A 19,455-nucleotide genomic window follows, 5' to 3' on the forward strand; every position below is an offset into this window, starting at 1 on the left:
CAACTGTTACCCCAAAAGATGAGAAATATTTGTTTCCCACAGTCAATTGTAAATATTAGCAATTTGTGCTATTTATGATTATGATAGGAACAGAATTGATGAGTATAGCCTTTATTTTGCAGCTAAATTTCAGCCATGCAAAATACTTTAAATCCAATATCAGTTCAGTATCAAACCATGTGTGAAAATGTATTAAGTCAATGTGTTACGCCCTGTTTATGTCTCTATTTGGTTTGGTCAGGGTGTGATTTGGGTGGGCATTCTATGTGTTGTATTTCTTTGTGTTTGGCTGAGTGTGGTTCCCAGTCAGAGGCAGCTGTCTATCGTTGTCTCTGATTGGGAATCATACTTAGGTAGCCTTTTTTCCCCACCTATGTTGTGGGATCTTGTCTTTGTATGGTTGCTGTTGAGCCCTACAAGGCTGTACGCTTTGTTGGTTCACTCGTTCTTGTTATCATTAAAGAATATGATTAACCTACCCCACGCTGCATCTTGGTCTAATTCCACCAACGACGATCGTTACACAAGGTTTATCATGAAATTAATCATGCCAAAAGGCACATTTTTAACGGCGTATTCCCAACACCAGAGCAGACAGGATGTGGCAGTGACATGGGAGATTGCATTTGGCCTTGGTGATATCTGCCAGCCGAGCCGGCTGACCGGTGACAGACAGCACATTGTAGGGCAGGGTTGTGATGGGTCTAGTGGTGACGGTGCTCGCGGGGCTCTCCACAGGCTTGTCACTGAGGGGGACAATTCCATGGGCTCGGCCCCCAGGACAGCAACTCCCCTCCTGGACCTTGGGGCGTTTTGCCATCTCACAGGGCATATGAGAGATAGAGCGAGAGAGAGAGAGAGACTGACTTTGGCAGGAGATATAAATCATCTCAATTATGGGCCAACCCCAGTGGACAGGTCACTCTTATCATACCAAAGTTCAAGGTGTTTCCTGGTCAGCCAAGGAGCTTGAAACCAGTGAGTGCAACGTGCTCAGGAGTGTTTGCTTCAGTAAATAAAAGGATGTTGTGATTTGCTTCGATCAAAGTAGTGCTTCCGATTTGAGTTGTTATTGTTCAACCTAACGTTGTGCTCTCGGTATGTAAACCAAAGGTATTTTCAAGGCAATTAGGCTAAACATTCATGTATACTCCAATGGTATTTTTTGCATACTTTAGAATAGATCAAAATGCATTCAATTCGTTCACAAAATGAATAGAATACTGGACAGAATATGGACAGAAATGTTAACAAAACATGGAGGATTGTCACACCCACCTAAAATCCTTTATGGACGACTGTCAGCATCAATGTATAGATGACACATGCTGTATATGCCTTTGGCTAGGATGTACACTGAGAAATAAACCACATAGCTGCTTTAATCTTTCTTTCTTTCTTTTCCTTCCATTTTTCTTTTCTTTCGCTAAGGCCTTCTGACTTTTTCTATTCTTTTTATTCTCTACTTATTTTCTTTGTGTGTGTGTGTGTGTGAGGGGAGCCCAGGACAGGGGGAAATTGGTGTAATGAATTTAGGGCGCCCATGCTTGCTGAGGCGAGCCCCCCTCGGTTGCTCGTGGCCATTAATCTTCCGCACTCTGTCAGAGCAAAATCTGCTCACAATAGGAAAAGGGGGAGCTCAAATTGACTACCAATTACGCGGCTGTGAATAAAGGATATGGAGGGAGGGAGGGAGGGAGGGAGAGAGAGAGGGGGAGAGGGAGGGAGGGCAATATGGTTCAGCGGTAAGTTTTATTTTAACCCTGTGAGTGTGCAGAAGCGTCAGGGCCTGGAGACGGAGAGAGTGTGGATTCACTCGTGGATAAAGGCCTCTTGGTGAGGCTTGTTCATTTAGCCTATCCAATGAGATAGCGGACCGGTGGTGATGCACGCCATCATGGGGTACAATGGGCGGCGTGCAATGCCTTTTATAGCACTGTTCTTGATATCTCTCTCTCGGGGGAAGATTGAAAGAAAGTGCACCTCATCATTTTACAACGTTAGTTGTAATATGGCTTTGATGTTGGTTATGGGTTTTGTTGGTTTTGATATGGTGTGGCCTACATTTGAAGTTACAACAACACATCAAAAGGATTTTGCTCTATTAACATGTTTCACCACAATTTCAGACACAAAAGACAGAATACTCAAAAATGTGAAATTCTCCTGTACCTAGGAGAACCCGCTTTATAGTGAAGCCAAGATGGTCATACTCCAAGCAATTCCTTTTTTATTACGATTTTCACCTTGTACTGTTTTTAACACTTGGGAGTGGAGTATTTATTTAATTTCAATGTGAGAGAAACCTGACAAAATCTCATAATTATCATAGGCATAATCCATTCATGACACATTTTTGCTATGGGAGACATTTTCTCCTTTTTAACCACCTCACAGTTAATTACAGAAGAGTGCACTCGCATGTGTTTCATGCACGTAAGCACAAGATAAGTCAGATGTTTTAATGAAGTTTGACTTTCAAGCATTGAGGCCTTAAATATGAGCCTCTAAGTTATTCCGTGTTTATAATTCTTCTGCAAACTTTCACAGCTAAAATAATACGCTCCAACGCTGTTTGTTGTTGGACTGTGTTCTCTCCAGATTTAGGATTTCTTTGAACACTCATTGATGTAAAAATGGCTGGAATGAGACAGCAAGCGTGCAACACATTCTAAGCATGTGGTATATTGAACGTAGCTTATTTTTTACAGTAGTACTGTAGTTATGGTTCTCTATTTCTAAATGTGAAGACATTTTGGCTTAATTTGTGGCATTTCTGGATGATCAGATGAGAAGGCCACTAAAGGGGACAATTGATAGTCATGCTGACAGTGTGGCAGGGACTCTGAGATGATAGCCAACCATCTCTTTACTCTCTAACCAGGGTGTTATGAACCCACATACTCCAGGATAATACAGACTTCAATCTGAATTTGTCCAGACCACTCCAGGGTAATACAGACTTCAATCTGAATTTGTCCAGACCACTTTCAGGTTGTTTACAGAGATGCCACAGGGTTTATAACACAAGATAGGTGAAATGTGTTCGACTTTCATGTCTCCTCTTAGGCAAATGCCACTGCAGCCTTGGGTTGTGCCGACAGTAACAGAGAGCTAGTCCTGTATCTCTCTCCCTCCCTGAATCTCCTTCCTGTATCCCCTCTAGTCCTCTGTGTCCACATTTCAAAACACATACAATGATACTCGTAGTGGTACCCTGTAACGTGGCGACCAAGTTGGCCATAGTTGAGTCTCGCCCTGTCAGGTGACAGATGGACGATGTTGTGGAGGGATGGATGAAAGAGTGGCATTATGGTATGTGGAAAATGTCTCAACCTATGGGTCAGGGTCACCTAGGGGTTATGGTCATCCATTACATATCTTTGTTTGAAATGGTGAAGAAGAAGGGAACACAAAGGAACAAACAGTGGGAATGTTGTTGAGCGCTCACACATTCCTCCCCCTACAAAACAACACAGCAGGCAAAACACGTAGGATGTTAGTGTCGACTGTGTTGTCATCCTGTGCAAGACGTCTCAGCAACTTTTTAACCTCTCTGTTCACTTGAGATGTCCTTTTCTTAATGACTATATCAAATGTTCAATAGAAAGGGCCCAGCCCTTGATGATCAACCTACAGTACAAGTGGATTATATCATGGAGAGTAAGGTATATATTCCTGTGGTAGTCCATTCAACAGGACCATTGACCAAGACCACACTACCATCTATTGAATCAAGAGGTCTCTCACTATGGAGAGAATACGGCCATCACAATGGGAGAATCTCAATCGTATACTCCTCGTGTCCTCTCTCCTCTTTCTCAAAACCAAAATATAAATCAATCAAAATATAAGTCATATTTCTTCAAGGCCCTGACAATCCACTGAACAAACCCCACTGTGAATAAACCAATGGCAATGTGAAGTTTAATTAATATGCAAATCTTCTAGCTTACGACCAAACAAGACAAGTAAAAAGGGGACTGGCTCTTTGCAAACAGGGCCTGTTGCTTTCTCCGCACAACATGGTCAGGGAGAAATACAGTCCCCGAGACGTGCCCCTTGGTGCACTCACACTGAGGGTACATCAATCTTTTCCTAATTCCTTCAAGTGTAAAAGGGGCCTTATTGTGGCAGCCAGAGGGGAAGCTGGGCCAGAGGTACCTATTGCAGCCAGGTGGAGGAGAGGAGGCCAGAGGTACCTATGTAAACAGGTGGAGGAGAGGAGGCCAGAGGTACCTATTGCAGCCAGGTGGAGAAGAGGAGGCCAGAGGTACCTATGTAACCAGGTGGAGGAGAGGAGGCCAGAGGTACCTATGTAACCAGGTGGAGGAGAGGAGGCTATAAAGAGAGGAGGACCACATGGCCCAGCTCCGGCCCTGCTGGGGCCCTGACAGCTGACCAGATGGCAGAAGTATTAGACCAACAAAGGCAATCTAATGAGGGGGACAATGGAGGCCGGGCCAGGGAGGGGAGGGGCGGTGTACTGACAGCCACCGTGATGGAGGGATGGCGAGTGAATGACAGAGACAGGCAGGCCTGAAACCCCAAAGAGTCAATACACTTCCCATCCCTCCCTCCCCTCCCTCCAACCCTCCCATGTATACATCTCCTTCATGGCCCCACCCCTCCCCCTGGCAGTAATATAGGGGGCTATGACTTTATTACCCCTCATTAACACAAATTAGACCACTTGAGCCCCCTGAATGGAGATGACAAATTGAATTAAGCGTTTGGAAACAAGTCAGTCCCCACCCCGGCCAGCCTGCGACCATATTGCCTTAACATTCAAGGGGGAAGCCATAAAAACCTACTGATGCCTGCTATTATTTGAGCTTCTTTGAGAAGCTGTGAATGGTTAAATTCCTTTGGAAATGATTGGGATACTTTAGCTCCCTGAGTTAAGCTTGGTGTGTTAAGTGAGGATTAATGGTGAGTGCAGCAGATGGTTTTGCCTTAAAAAACGTATGTGCCATCGTAGTGTTTTTAAGGGTTTGCTGAGGGTTCTCCTGTTGTGAGAAAAATGTCAAATATACTGCAAAATATGTCCAAAATGATCAACGAAATGATATCAACTATAGACCTAGGAGAGAGTTCACAATACGTAAATGACATTTCGAATTTAAACAGACTTTTTGGTGCGCAAATGTTTGATTGCATTTATTTTTTTCAGGGACTTTTTATGGAAACGATATTTAACTAACCACTAATTGTACAGTGTGTCTTTAAGCCTGTCTTCTAATCACTGTAGTCTCCGTCCAGCGTGTATCTCAGTTTGTTTATATAGCACCTTTCAACATCAGGATTGTGTAATAGTGTGTGTAGGAGTTCTGGCTGAAATCCACTATCTCTGTTTTCCTTGCTAGACTGCCAAATTGATAATGTTTTCATTGGCCATTGAGAGCCCATGTCCTGCTGTGATTGCGTAATCACAATTTTGTCAAAATCACCTCATTCACAGAAACCTAATTTACAGGTGTAATGTAACTACATATCAACTGCACAACATTGCACTGTATGACCACTCCATTTTATTTTAATAGGTATGTGTAGCTAGCGGAGCACACCTGTACTGCATTAGCTTGTTGATTGTACAGTTAGCTACAGGCTTCTGATTAGTGGTACTGAATAAACTATTCTTATTCAGGGCAGTTTAATTCACAGCAAGGTTATTGTGGAGGTCCTCTATGCAAGTGAAGTGTGCTGTGTTGGGTTGCAGTGCCTACTATGCAATATACCACCATCTAGTGTTTGAAAAGGTACTTACATCTATGGGGCGTCTTGCTTTGGGCCGCCTTGCGTCACAAGTTTGTCGATTCTCTCTCTCTCTCTCTCTCTCTCTCTCTCACACACACACACACACACACACACACACACACACACACACACACACACACACAGAGATATGTTGAGTCTTTGAGAATACATTTTACATTTTAAAAAGCATAGATGGCTCTACTATCATTGCTGCATGCATCGTTGTCGCAAGGAAGACCCATTCCACATAACCTGAAACTATTTCACGTGTCCAATTCACTCATGTAAAGTAACGGCAATATACTGAGTGAGGGAAGCTTTGAATACAAGCATCTTGTTTGTTTTCAAATCTAAAGTGTGCCATTTAATTTGTAATACAAACATACTAGCTATGTACTGTCTGTTGCTAATGTTTACCACACGTTATGTACATGCCAAATGTGTGTAAAACCATAGCGCCACTTAAAGCCACAATCTCTATGAGCAAAGTGCAATGGTCTCACCTTTCATAACCTAAAATGTAAGAATGTATCAATGCATTGTTTGTTTTATTTGTAATTTGAGGGAATTGCAAACCAACAATATATATCTGAACTTGTTGATTTCATGGACTTTCAAGCCTTGCATCCATGGTCCACGTATAAATGACATTTCCCAATGAAGCTGCTTCTGTTTCAAATCAAGTCAGGGGTTCCAATGGGCTGAAACACAGACTGCAGTGTAGATTCATTATTCATTGTGATCCAGAAAGGCATTTTTTTTCCCAGGCTTGTATAAGGCTGACACCTTGTGGATCTCAATTACACTACAGTAGGTTTACTCCGCGTTTCCTGTCATCCAATGATGATGCTTATCAAACAGCACCAGGTGGTGCTAAAGTACTAGCAATTTTACTATATATTGTCACATCGTGAAACCCCCAAACAGCAAGGCACACCATTGCAATTACAGCTGTTTACTGAACGAAACCGTAGTTTCACTCAATGGGCTTCATTGTTATGGGAAACATAGGTTTACATTGCCAAAGCAAATGGAATAGACAATGAACCAAAAGGAAAATAAACAAGGGAAATAAACAATCAGTAAACATTATGTTACACTAACTTAAAATCATTTAGACATTTAAAATGTAATATAATTGTCTATGTACGGTGTTGTAACAATGTGCAAGTCGTTGAAGTATGAAAGGGAAAATAAATAGACAGATAAATAAACGTTGTATTTACAATTTTGTTTTTGTTCCAGTGGTTACCCTGTTCTCATGGCAACGTGCCACAAATCTTGTACTGTGACTGCAGTATTTCACCTAACAGATACGGGAGTTTATTCATGTGTCATCTCTCTCTATCTCTCTCAATTCATTTTTAAGGGGCTTTATTGGCATGGGAAACACATGTTTTACACTGTCAAAGCAAGTGAAATAGAAACAGGAACAAAAGTGAAATAAAGAAGAAAACGTATAGTAAACATTACACTCACATGTTCCAGAAGAATAATGACATTTCAAATGTCTTATTATATCCATATACAGTGTTTTAATGACGTGCATAAACTTAAAGATTATTTCACTTAAAGTACAAAAGGGAAAATAAATATAGGTTGTATTTACTATGGTGTTTGTTCTTCACTGGTTGCCCTTTTCTTGTGGCAACAGGTCACAAATATTGCTACTGTCATTGCACACTGTGGTATTTCAACCAATATATACATTGGAGTTTATCAAAATTTGATTTGTTTTTGAATTCTTTGTGAGTCTGTGTAACGTGAGGGAAATATGTGTCTCTAATATGGCCATACATTTGGCAGGATGTTAGGAAGTGCAGCTCAGTTTCCACCTCATTTGTGGGCAGTGTACACATAGCCTGTCTTCTCTTGAGAGCCAGGTCTGCCTTTGGTGGCCTTTCTCAATTGCAAGGCTATGCCCACTGAGTCTGTACATAGTCAAAGATGTCCTTAATTTTGGGTCAGTCACAGTGGTCAGGTATTCTGACACTGTGTACTCTCTGTTTAGGGCCAAATAGCCTTCTAGTTTGCTCAGTTTTTTTTTTGTAAATTCTTTCCAATGTGTCAAGTAATTATCTTTTTGTTTTTTCATGATTTGGTTGTCTCTGTCTCTCACTCTGCATGCATATGTGTTCTTCAACTATCAGCCTGTAGGGGGCACTATTGAGACACATTTCAGTCTTGGCCATGCGGCCTCACATCTTAATGAAACCCCTGGTGTGGACTGTAACTGTTACAGCCAGGCCTGCTATCCACCTGGGAGTGGTATAAAAGCAGTTGTGCAGGAAGCTTCTGCAATTTCCTCCCACTTGCGTCACAAACGCATTACTGTGCATCTCACCCAAACCACAACCACATGGGGGCTCAATGAAGCTCTGGAATTTTCCGACTGCCAAAACACAAACAGAGACTAACTAGGAACCTCCTGAATCTGAATGTATTTCAACTTTTATTGTATAAGGTTAGGGATTTGGGGAGTAAAGTCATATTTTTGCAGCAACACCTAGCTGCCTATGGATCCTTGAGAACTGACAGCAAATGGCAATGTCAGTTCTTAAATCAATGACAGTATAAATGGGAATCATATTATGAGTTTTTCCACAGCTACAGGCTTATACTGTGTACCTCTTTGTGTCTATGTTTTTGGTATGCACAATAACAACAACAACAAAGCCTACAGAAAGACATTTCTGTAATATACGGTTGTCCTATGTGGTCCCTTCATGTGGTTAACAGATGCTTCTCTGTCTGGATATACTAGCTCCCATAGGAATCTCCCTTAGCTTTACACATCATGACAGTAGCACTTCCACGGTAGCATAAGTGATTTATTTTCTGTTACTGTACTTTTACAGATCCAATCCCCCCCCCCCCCCGGCTTTCCACTCCTCTGCAAAATAGAACGAGAAAAGAACTTAACACCAGAATATTGGCTATCACAGTAAGACAACAACAACCTCAGGCCAATTGTAATGAAAGTTGCTGTTCTGGTCGGATGCAATTTTGGCTTACAGTGTATGCATTGAATTAATCCACCAAGAGTACTACTCTGTAAACATGGGCCAAAGTATATTAGCAACCCTGCTTTCTACATCCTGCCAAGTGTGTTCATTCTATTGGCACGGGGATAGTGTGCTTGCCTTGCAAGTGCATGGTGTCAAGTTGGTGTTGTGCTCCTCCCCAAATTTGCAGAATTGGTTTGAAAAATAGGAATGGCACTACAGGTTAGAGGCACACCCAGGTATGAAGGGTGCAAGAAGGGGCTTGAAAATGTAAGCATGGGTGTGCTTTGTGAATTGTATTCAGTACATATAATAATATAGTAAATAGCACTAAAGTGCCAATAATAATCAAACAAATCGGTTAGATAATAGAAAGTAACGACCACAATGCACTTTCAATCTTAACAACCTCAACAATGACCACATGAATGTGTCTTGTAAAAGTCCTATATTTATGAATGATGTCTAACATGAACATGCTCAAATCTTACACCATCAAATGGCAACTTACTGGAAGACTTCCCACTAATACCCCTCCATATGGGGACTCGTGTTTCTTCGATGATTCATGCATGTCAGGTCCACGGGAAGCTGGGGAAAGCAATATGTTGGATGCACTTAACCGTCCTCCCTGGAATGGTTTTCATGCTCTTCCTGTCTAATATGCTCCACACAAAGTCCCCAGGTGACAAGAGGCAGCATCCTTAGAAAGAATGATTCTGAGAAAGGGGGGGCGGGGAGGAAGCCAATAAGTGTGACACCTTGCCCTGTAAGCAATTATCCATCTTCAATAATGTTATCACATAGAAAATGACAGAGGGGGATATGAAGGCCCATGGGGCCAATGAACAGTGTGAGTGTGTCCTTTTAGCCCAAGCTAACAGCAACAGCTGAGTCGATTCGCCCCAGCACTCTGTAATAGAAATAGTGACCCATGTTTATTCAGCATAGAGGTCAGGGCTACACAAGTAGTGTCCAGAGAGTTGCAGGTTCATGTTCCAGGTGGGAGCGTCTGGTATAGAAATCCCCAGCTCAATTACGGTTGGTATTGTGAGGTAGGTAGTATTAATCATAGATGATATAGAAATAGAAGTAAATTTATTTGGACATAGTCATCTATCCATGAGATATTTGAATTCAGATTAATTGGTGAAGTTCTTTAATTTACATTTCTACATATGATGCAGTCTGCAGTAGGCTATTATGTTAGGCCCAAGTCCTAACTTCAGCTAAGGCTGAGATTCAATCTGAATCCCTACTTGACATTTAAAGGTAAATTACAATTGAGCCGACATCAGCGTTGACATTGAATGCAATCTCTGCCAATGCGGTAACATTGCCTTTAAAGACGCTTTGTCTACAAGCATGATCGGATTGAATCCCAACCTGAGTACCTCTATTAAATCTTCTGTAAATGATGCATTGATGTCAATGGGAGATTTGTGAGGAAATGTGTTATATGAGCATACTGTTACATAATTAGAGGTCTTCTCTACAGTAACAACCCAGTATACACAACCAAAAGATTCATTATTCACCTCAGAAAACTAGTGGATGGCCACTACTGACTGAGAAGTCTTTACAGTAGGCCTGTAGTGTAAGTGCCACATTATGGCACTAATAAGTATTATTTGTTTACTGTTTGGCATCTAACATAACACATACAGTCATAATATGAACCCAGTCCATGTACTGTTATTCCTCCTCATACCGTGTACAAAAACTATTATCTGTATAATATAGGCTTACAGTATGATATTGACAGACAGCCATTTCCCATCATAAAATCATGTTAGAAATTCACCCCATAAATGGAGGAACTAACTAGATTAATCAAATCCTGTTGGCAGCACAGCTAATGGGGTGGGGCAGCATGGGAATAGGGCCTGGTATGGCAGCCATCTTTGTCTGAAATGATCCCCTCCAGGCTTTTCCCCACCACTGTTCTCCGAGAGATAAATCCCTGTTGCACTTAGTATCCATCCATTTTTAATGCAGGGCCCCAGCTGGAGAATGAGAGGGAGGGAGAAAGGAAGAGGAGAGGAGAGGGCTGAGAGGTGTGGATGGCTGTGCCCAAGGCCTCAACACAGCACCCGAGTGCTTAGTGTATACTGTCTGTCTGAATCCCCCTTTCTCAAAACAGGTTCAGAAGTTATGGACTGCTGGCTGCTGCCATTCCAGAGATAGCAGACAGAGAGGCTAGGAGAGGGGGGCATTATTCAATAGACTTCAGAGCAAACAATGATCTGTGTTGAGTAGGGAGGCACACTGGCCTAGACATTCCAGGGTGGGCAGCCGTCATGAACAACGGGCAAGTGCTTGGAACAACCATGGGGCTTTGTTCCTCCAGCTGAGGTGGCTCTCATGCAGAGAGACTTTAACTTCTAGAGCGGAGGAAGACCACTCCCTCCATCTGTTGAAGTATGGACTTGAATGTTCTGTAGGCGGAGCCAATGACAGAGAGCCAAGAATGATATGTGCAATCTTTAATGGTATGGTCTAGCCTACATTTAATATCTGACAATGGCAATGAGATACTGTTCATGTAAACTGGTGAACGAGGTCTGTGTCTATCAAGTCGATCAATAACATCAAGGCATCAGTTATAATATTTGATAAGCTATTTATTCATGTAATTAATTCATATAGTATTATTCTGCACAGGCAGCATACAGGGACTAATTCATTCATATCGTATTATTCTGCACAGGCAGCATACAGGGATTAATTCATTCATATAGTATTATTCTGCACACAAGGCATATAGGGAAATTGTGGTAAAATATTAATAACAAAGATCAACAGTGTTTCTTTTTTCTAATTTCATTTAATCAAAAACCTCTGTTACAAGTGGCAAATTGTCAACTGTTTTCAATATATCCCATTCTCTTGCAAACAACCCCAAGAATGTAACATTGAACACATAAACTGTTAAAGTAGGGATAACACTATATACAGACAATCACGTTTTGGTGAAGAATGAGTAGAGCTTATTGGAAATACACTTTTGTCATGTTTGAATGCAGCAAAAGAAAAATACAATTATGTTATACAAAGATCAAAAATACTATTCAAACCCTTATTATAAATGGCAGCACTATATTAATAAACTGCAGTTGACATTTTACATGTAAGTACAAAATCCTGTTGAGGTAGTACCCTCTGAAGTCACTTGAAATGCTAAAATACTGAATAAACGTAAGTCAACTTTATATACAATACAGCAAATCTCTCTTCCTCATTTCAGTTCATTAAAATGGTATAATCCTTTGGTTAACATAACTGTCAGAAATGTGCAGTCTCACAAGTGACAACTTTCCATCTTTCCATCTTACATTCACAATAATGTTGCATCTTTTTGGATTTATTCAGGGAAATAATGCAAAAGGGGGCTAATACATTGTTTTTAAAAAGGCTTGTTTAATAACATTCATTTGCGCTATCCCACTATTTCTCAAGATGAATTGTCCTCCTGACTCTACCATTGCAGAGCACTCCTTGCCTCCCCAGTTCAGTCCTCTGTTGAGGACTTTTTGGGGTAATTGTTGATAAAAGAAAAACTGCATTGAAAAGAAATGCCTACAAGCAATTATATCCAGTGTGTTACCCTCTCTTGGGAATGTAAACATCAAGGGTATATCTTATTGGGGTAATGATTATTCATAAGTCTGGGTGATGTGTGACATGGGAGATGAGTCATTTGGCTTGGCTATTATTGAGTATGAAGTTACCCAGAAAACACCAGGCCATAACAGAGATGTCGTTGTCTTGTTTTTTTATGCTACAGATATTACATGTCAACTTCAGAGCAAGTTTGAAACTGTGTTGTGGAGTGGCAGACCGAGGAATGGGCCTCAAAGAGCCATACCTTGTTTTACAGACATCTCGAATGGAAATAGTTTTATTCATGAACATTCTTACCCTTGTTTAATGACAAACATAACTTTGGTTTTCAAAGAGAAAATAATAGCTAAGCTTACAGTAAAAAGTACTGGTAACATGACAATCACAACCTTCTCACGCCCTCATAAATCAATGTACCCCACGAAACATTCAGCATTTATTCACACATTGTGATTATGAATATAGGTGAATTTAAATGAACACGCAAAGAGCTATACACTATAAGAAGAAAATAAATTCAATGTATAACGAATAAAAACATCTATGTGAATAAAGCAACTATAAAAATATAAGAGATTTTGGAAAAAGCATAAAATCAATATATTGTTTTATTTGTTTATGAAGTCATGTAGCCTAGCCATTAGGACTGGGATATGCTATAGCCGCAATGGAAACAGTCATCTGAAAATTGTTCAGTGCAATTCAATTTAGTTTCTTTATTTGTGTAAAAATCTATCTCTAGAATATTTTCATTCGCTTACCACCCACTGCCCTCCCTCCCTTTAATGGTCGCTGGGTTGGTTGATCTTTGGAGAGTGGACAGTACTTAATTGTGTGCGCATTGTCACCATTGGCACTGCAAAGAGGGCAGGTATAAGCCCGAAGAATGGGGCACACCACCCTCCCGTCCGGTGTCTTCAGAACGTGGGAGCCGTACACCTCCTCCGGCGCACCGTTATTCCTGCAGAAGACGCAGATTTTGGGCTCCTGTTTATTCCTTGACGTTGGTTTGCGCATCTTCCTCTCCACTCCGAACAGGTCAAATCCTGCGAAGCTCCCACCGAAGCCCAAATCCCGGTCTTGTAGTGGGATGCCACCGATTTGGTTTTGGAATGGACTCAGAATTGAAAAGCGCTCCTTCAAGTCCAGGATGGAGGTAGGCGGGGGGCTCGCGGATGGACAACAGCAGTCCAGGTGTCCGCCTCCACTACTGCCCGAGATTACGCACGCACATTCTGGAGAGTCATCCAAACCCAGGGTTGCTTTCAGGGACTCGGTGATGGAGTTTGGGCTTTGGGGCATCATGTGCTTGTTATTCTTCGTGACCAACGTCGACAGACCCAGATAGTCGTTCCAAAAATTAAAGGTATAGTCATATGGGTTGCGCGCACTCAAATAGTTATGATTGAGAAAATCCATGATTATTTTTCTCCCTTCTATGCAAAAGCACCAATGTAATCCACCAGGTTTACAGCCAGAGTTCGTTTCCAGGATGGTTGGTGAACTGGACTGCTCCAGTGTTCTTCTAGTGTATAAACGCTTGTACAACAGGCTTGCTGCTTATAAGGAGACCCGAAAGCTGAAAAGAGGGCGGGGCTCTCTTCTTAAACCAAGTTTATGATCAGGTTGCAGCGCACTCTGTCTCTGCAAGGGTAGGTTTGGAAAGCGGGAAACCGATTCGATAAGGTCCGAACTGGCAGTCGTTTACAAGTTGGAAAACAACCACATATCATAGTCACATAGCCTACACAGAAATATATTCACACTTTTTTAACGGTTTCACTACGCACCAGTCATATGTGTTTAGAGCTACACCCGTAGCTTTATGACTTGATACAGTAGGGCAGGATCGAGCTACGCAATAAATACATACTTGTTTCTTTGTATAGCCTACATTGGGGATAGGGAGTTAATTGTGGGTGCGATGTCAAAGCCTACTAAAATAGCTTACATACACGTTTGTGCGCATTTCTGGTGCACACCTTAACCCTTTCAAGACCATGCATGCATAAAATCCCTTTGTTCCTAGAGCACCCTCTCCACCACAGTGATACAACACTTCCCACCTGACTCTTGTCATATCGCTGAGTATTTGGATAATATTGTTAATAGTAGCCTAATGCCATATCATTTTATGTCATATGTAGGATTACCTCCTTAATGAAACTCACCATTAACCAAACTATTCCCCACTGCGTCCATTACAATTCAATACTACATATTTGTCACTAATATCATGATTATCCCATTGTAGTAGGCCTACAGTGTATTTTGGCGGGGTAGTGGTGGTATCGTAGGTTATACTGCAGAATTACAGGGCTTGTCATAGTTTGTCAGTAGATTTACTTTGGTATTCCCTTTTAGAGTGTTCCTTCTGTTGCTTTGGTATTGTGAGAAAAACCTCCTCCGTCAAGCCACATTGTTCTACATGCTGAGGGCTGAATGAAGGCAAACTGTGTTGCCCTTCAAGCCACACTCTCCAACCCCCTCCCTGAGTACAGAGCCCTAATGAGCGCAGATAAAATATACTCACATTTATACAGTGGCATAGCCCTGGTCGGTATATGTGAATCCATTCAAGGAACAAAGAGCATAGGATGGGGAGACAGGAGCATATAGGGAAAGTGATGGCTCCGCAAGACATAACTGTCTCAGAATAGAATCTCATGCTTCCTTATGACTGCATTTTATGGGCAGAAAAAGAATGAACACTGGTACAGGTGTAAATTGGAAAGTGCATGAGGGGAACAGTGTGAAAATGTCATGGAAGACAGGGTATAATGGAATATATAGGCAGAGCGTATTGGATGCAGGCTAGTGCTCTCACAGGTCTATGATCAGGATGGTATTCTATTGTTGAATCCTCACTCCCTTGTTTACAATAAAAGCAACGTGTCATTTCACTCCTCTGCCACTGGGAGAATGTGTGAGCCCAGTGGATCCTAATTAGGATGACATCATCAAGCTTCCGTGCAAAAGAATAACTCTTAACCCCAATAATTCACCCAAGGAGTTTTGATGTTTTTTTTGTTTACTGCCAGAAACCTATGATGGATAGACCATATTCTACTTATGAAAATACGTGTCCACTTTCATTGACTGGGGCCATGACATGAGCAAAGCCCCTGCAATGGTTAAACGTATTGTGCATTGTGTAAGCCTAAAAAGAGTGTTTTGTTGTTGCTCTATCAATAGAAAAGTTGTATAACTATCACATCAAACTTAACTTTAAAGTGCATGTAAACATCAGGAATGCAGGAATCTTTACACAATCAGGCAACTCAGAGTACCATTCTGTAATCTACTGTAACTGCTGCCTGCCTTCTCCATGATTAACAACCTGAGTCTGGAATTCGAGAGCAGGACTCTTTAAACAATGATAGCATATGAGTGACTGCAGTTCTAATTAAAAGTGGAGGGGAGGTTGTTGAAACCCGTCCAATCGGGAGGATTACATCTATTTCAAGGGAATTCATTAGAACTCCATACCTTGCTGTTGACTGAGCTGCAAAGTAATAAAAGAGGAACTAATACTAAGTAGAAATGTTTTCAGAGGCAGGTTTTCCCAGTCACAGAAGAGAGGAATGTATTGATCTTGGAGGATCTAACCCCTATACTTGTACCCATTAAGCATAAATAATGTATACTATCCTGAACTCTTTTCCAGTGCAATATAGAGCTAACTCTACAGCATATGAGATACTTGAGTTTTTGTATCTCCACAGTGGAACTAAAATGTTTGTGGGTCATTATTACTTCATGTTGTTGTGACTGAGAAGGAGTAATACTCATCCATTTACATTAAGCAAATTATCTGGCTGTGTTGAGGTAGCATGGGCCTATCAGACAAGGAAGCAACTGAATGATCTATGGCACTAGTATGGGGACTGTGGCTGTAAATTGATTAGGTATTCAAACTGCATAAGAGCTCATCATACAAGCATTTGGGGACCCAGTAACACATTTGCTTTGCAATAAAAAAAGTATTGTTTTGCCCAGTAGTGCAAGTGTGAGCCTTTCCCCGATTACTGATGTGGATTTACATTTCAAAACTCCCATTGATTATGCTGGAGATTAATTATGCAATGTAAATCAATCTGTATATGCCTCTTGCTGAACTTGGAAATATGGTAATGCATGATTTATAAGACCTTTTGCAACAATCTTCCTGTGATTCCCAGATTGCATTTTGAAAATGATGTATAATCCTATACCAAATCTATTGTTGAAGTAAGTTGTTCTGGTAAGAGGGGTAAGAGCATCTGCTGAGTCGCCACATTTTAATGTACATTTTGTAGTAATGTATAATTTTGTTCTATGGGCATTTGTTTGAATTAAGCATATCACATTAAAAACCCAAATTAAAATGGAAAACTGGGGTAAAACCAAGCCTGCAGATGTACAGTAAATATTTATGGATGTACTGTGTAGGATAATAAATATGCCTGTTTTATCTGGCAGTCTTAGATGATCGTTTGTATGGATGATTGCTAATATGATGCAAAGCACATGGCACGCTGTAGAGAATGAAATGTGAAACGCATATTTATGCATCTCTTCTGGCTGACATAAATAACCTTGATAGTAGCCTCAATAAAGTGTGGTGCTCATCGCGTAGTTTTCCTGTGTACTCTATCAGAGGAAGGGAATTGTCTCCCTCACAGTGGCTTGCGAAATTATTCACCCCCTTGGTATTTTTCCTATTTTGTTGCCTTACAACTTGGAATTGAAATAGATTTCTGGGCGGTTTGTATTATTTGATTTACACAACATGCCTACCACTTTGAAGATGCAAAATATTTTTTCTTGTGAAACGAACAAGAAATATGACAAAAAAGCTGAAAGGTTGAGCGTACATAACTATCCCCCCCCCCCCCCCCCAAAGTCAATACCCTGGAGAGTCACCTTTTGCAGCAATTACAGCTGCAAGTCTTTTGTGGTTTGTTTCTATAAGCTTGGCACATCTAGCCACTAGTATTTTTACCCATTCTTCAAGGCAAAATTGCTCCAGCTCCTTCAAGTTGGATGGGTTCCGCTGGTGTACAGCAATCTTTAAGTCATACCACAGATTATCAATTGGATTGAGGTCTGGGCTTTGACTAGGCCATTCCAAGACATTTAAATGTTTCCCCTTAAACCACTCAAGTGTTGCTTTAGCAGTATGCTTAGGATCATTGTCCTGCTGGAAGGTGAACCTTTGTCCCAGTCTCAAATCTTTGGAAGATTGAAACAAGTTTCCCTCAAGAATTTCCCTGTTTCCCTGTATTTAACGCCATCCATCATTTCTTAAATTCTGACCAGTTTCACAGTCCCTGCTGCTGAAAAACTTCCCCACAGCATGATGCTGCCACCATGCTTCACTGTGGGGATGGTGTTCTCAGAGTGATGAGAGGTGTTGGGTTTGCACCAGACACAGCGTTTTCCTTGATGGCCAAAAGGCTCAATTTTAGTCTCATCTGACCATAGTACCTTCTTGCATATGGTTGGGTAGTCTCCCACATGCCTTTTGGCGAACACCAAATGTGTTTGCTTATTTCTTTCTTTAAGCAATGGCTTTTTTTCTGGCCACTCTGCCGTAAAGCCCAGCTCTGTGGAGTGTACAGCTTAAAGTGGTCCTATGGACAGATACTCCAATCTCCGCTGTGGAGCTTTGCAGCTCCTACAGGGTTATCTTTGGTCTCTTTGTTGCCTCTCTGATTAATGCCCTCCTTGTCTGGTCCGTGAGTTTTTGTGGGAAGCCCTCTCCTGGCAGGTTTGTTATGTTGCCATATTCTTTCCATTTTTTAATAATGGACTTAATGGTGTTCCGTGGGATGTTCAAAGTTTTTGATATTTTAATAATCCAACCCTGATTTGTACTTCTCCACAACTTTGTCCCTGACCTGTTTGTAGAGATCCTTGGTGTTCATGGTGCCGCTTGCTTGGTGTTACAGACTCTGGGGCTATTCAGTGGGGCAAAAAAAGTATTTAGTCAGCCACCAATTGTGAAAGTTCTCCCACTTAAAAATATGAGAGAGGCCTGTAATTTTCATCATAGGTACACGTCAACTATGACAGACAAAATGAGAAAAAAAATCCAGAAAATCACATTGTAGGATTTTTAATGAATTTATTTGCAAATTATGGTGGAAAATAAGTATTTTGTCAATACCAAAAGTTTATCTCAATACTTTGTTATATATCCTTTGTTGGCAATGACAGAGGTCAAACGTTTTTTGTAAGTCTTCACAAGGTTTTCACACACTGTTGCTGGTATTTTGGCCCATTCCTCCATGCAGATCTCCTCTAGAGCAGTGATGTTTTGGGGCTGTTGCTGGGCAACACAGACTTTCAACTCCCTCCAAAGATTTTCTATGGGGAGTGGCCAGGACCTTGAAATGCTTCTTACGAAGCCACTCCTTCGTTGCCCGGGCGGTGTGTTTGGGATCACTGTCATGCTGAAAGACCCAGCCACGTTTCATTTTCAATGCCCTTGCTGATGGAAGGAGGTTTTCACTCAAAATCTCACGATACATGGCCTCATTCATTCTTTCCTTTACACGGATCAGTCGTCCTGGTCCCTTTGCAGAAAAACAGCCCCAAAGCATGATGTTTCCACCCCATGCTTCACAGTAGGTATGGTGTTATTTGGATGCAACTCAGCATTCTTTGTCCTCCAAACACGACCAGTTGAGTTTTTACCAAAAAGTTATATTTTGGTTTCATCTGACCATATGACATTCTCCCAATCTTCTTCTGGATCATCCAAATGCTCTCTAGCAAACTTCAGACGGGCCTGGACATGTACTGGCTTAAGCAGGGGGACACGTCTGGCACTGCAGGATTGGAGTCCCTGGCGGCGTAGTATGTTACTGATGGCAGGCTTTGTTACTTTGGTCCCAGCTCTCTGCAGGTTATTCACTAGGTCCCCCCGTGTGGTTCTGGGATTTTTGCTCACTGTTCTTGTGATCATTTTGACCCCACGGGGTGAGATCTTGCGTGGAGCCCCAGATCGAGGGAGATTATCAGTGGTCTTGTATGTCTTCCATTTCCTAATAATTACTCCCACAGTTGATTTCTTCAAACCAAG

The 19,455-nt window shown here is 41.4% G+C and overlaps 1 protein-coding gene across 1 annotated transcript; it reads right to left on the bottom strand.

The window, feature by feature from the left end:
* Positions 1–11,299: 11,299 nt before the first annotated feature.
* Positions 11,300–13,918, bottom strand: LOC139366338 (nanos homolog 1-like). Its single transcript, XM_071103704.1, has one exon. The coding sequence runs from the start codon at positions 13,803–13,805 to the stop codon at positions 13,125–13,127; it is 681 nt and encodes a 226-aa protein (XP_070959805.1). The 5' UTR covers positions 13,806–13,918; the 3' UTR covers positions 11,300–13,124.
* Positions 13,919–19,455: the final 5,537 nt, after the last annotated feature.

Source organism: Oncorhynchus clarkii, chromosome 14 (genome assembly GCF_045791955.1).
Source record: "Oncorhynchus clarkii lewisi isolate Uvic-CL-2024 chromosome 14, UVic_Ocla_1.0, whole genome shotgun sequence".
Taxonomy (NCBI): Eukaryota; Metazoa; Chordata; class Actinopteri; order Salmoniformes; family Salmonidae; genus Oncorhynchus; species Oncorhynchus clarkii.

Excerpts from the sequence above, each read along its gene's own strand:
- LOC139366338 (XM_071103704.1), bottom strand. The coding sequence starts at position 13,805 with ATGGATTTTCTCAATCATAACTATTTGAGTGCGCGCAACCCATATGAC.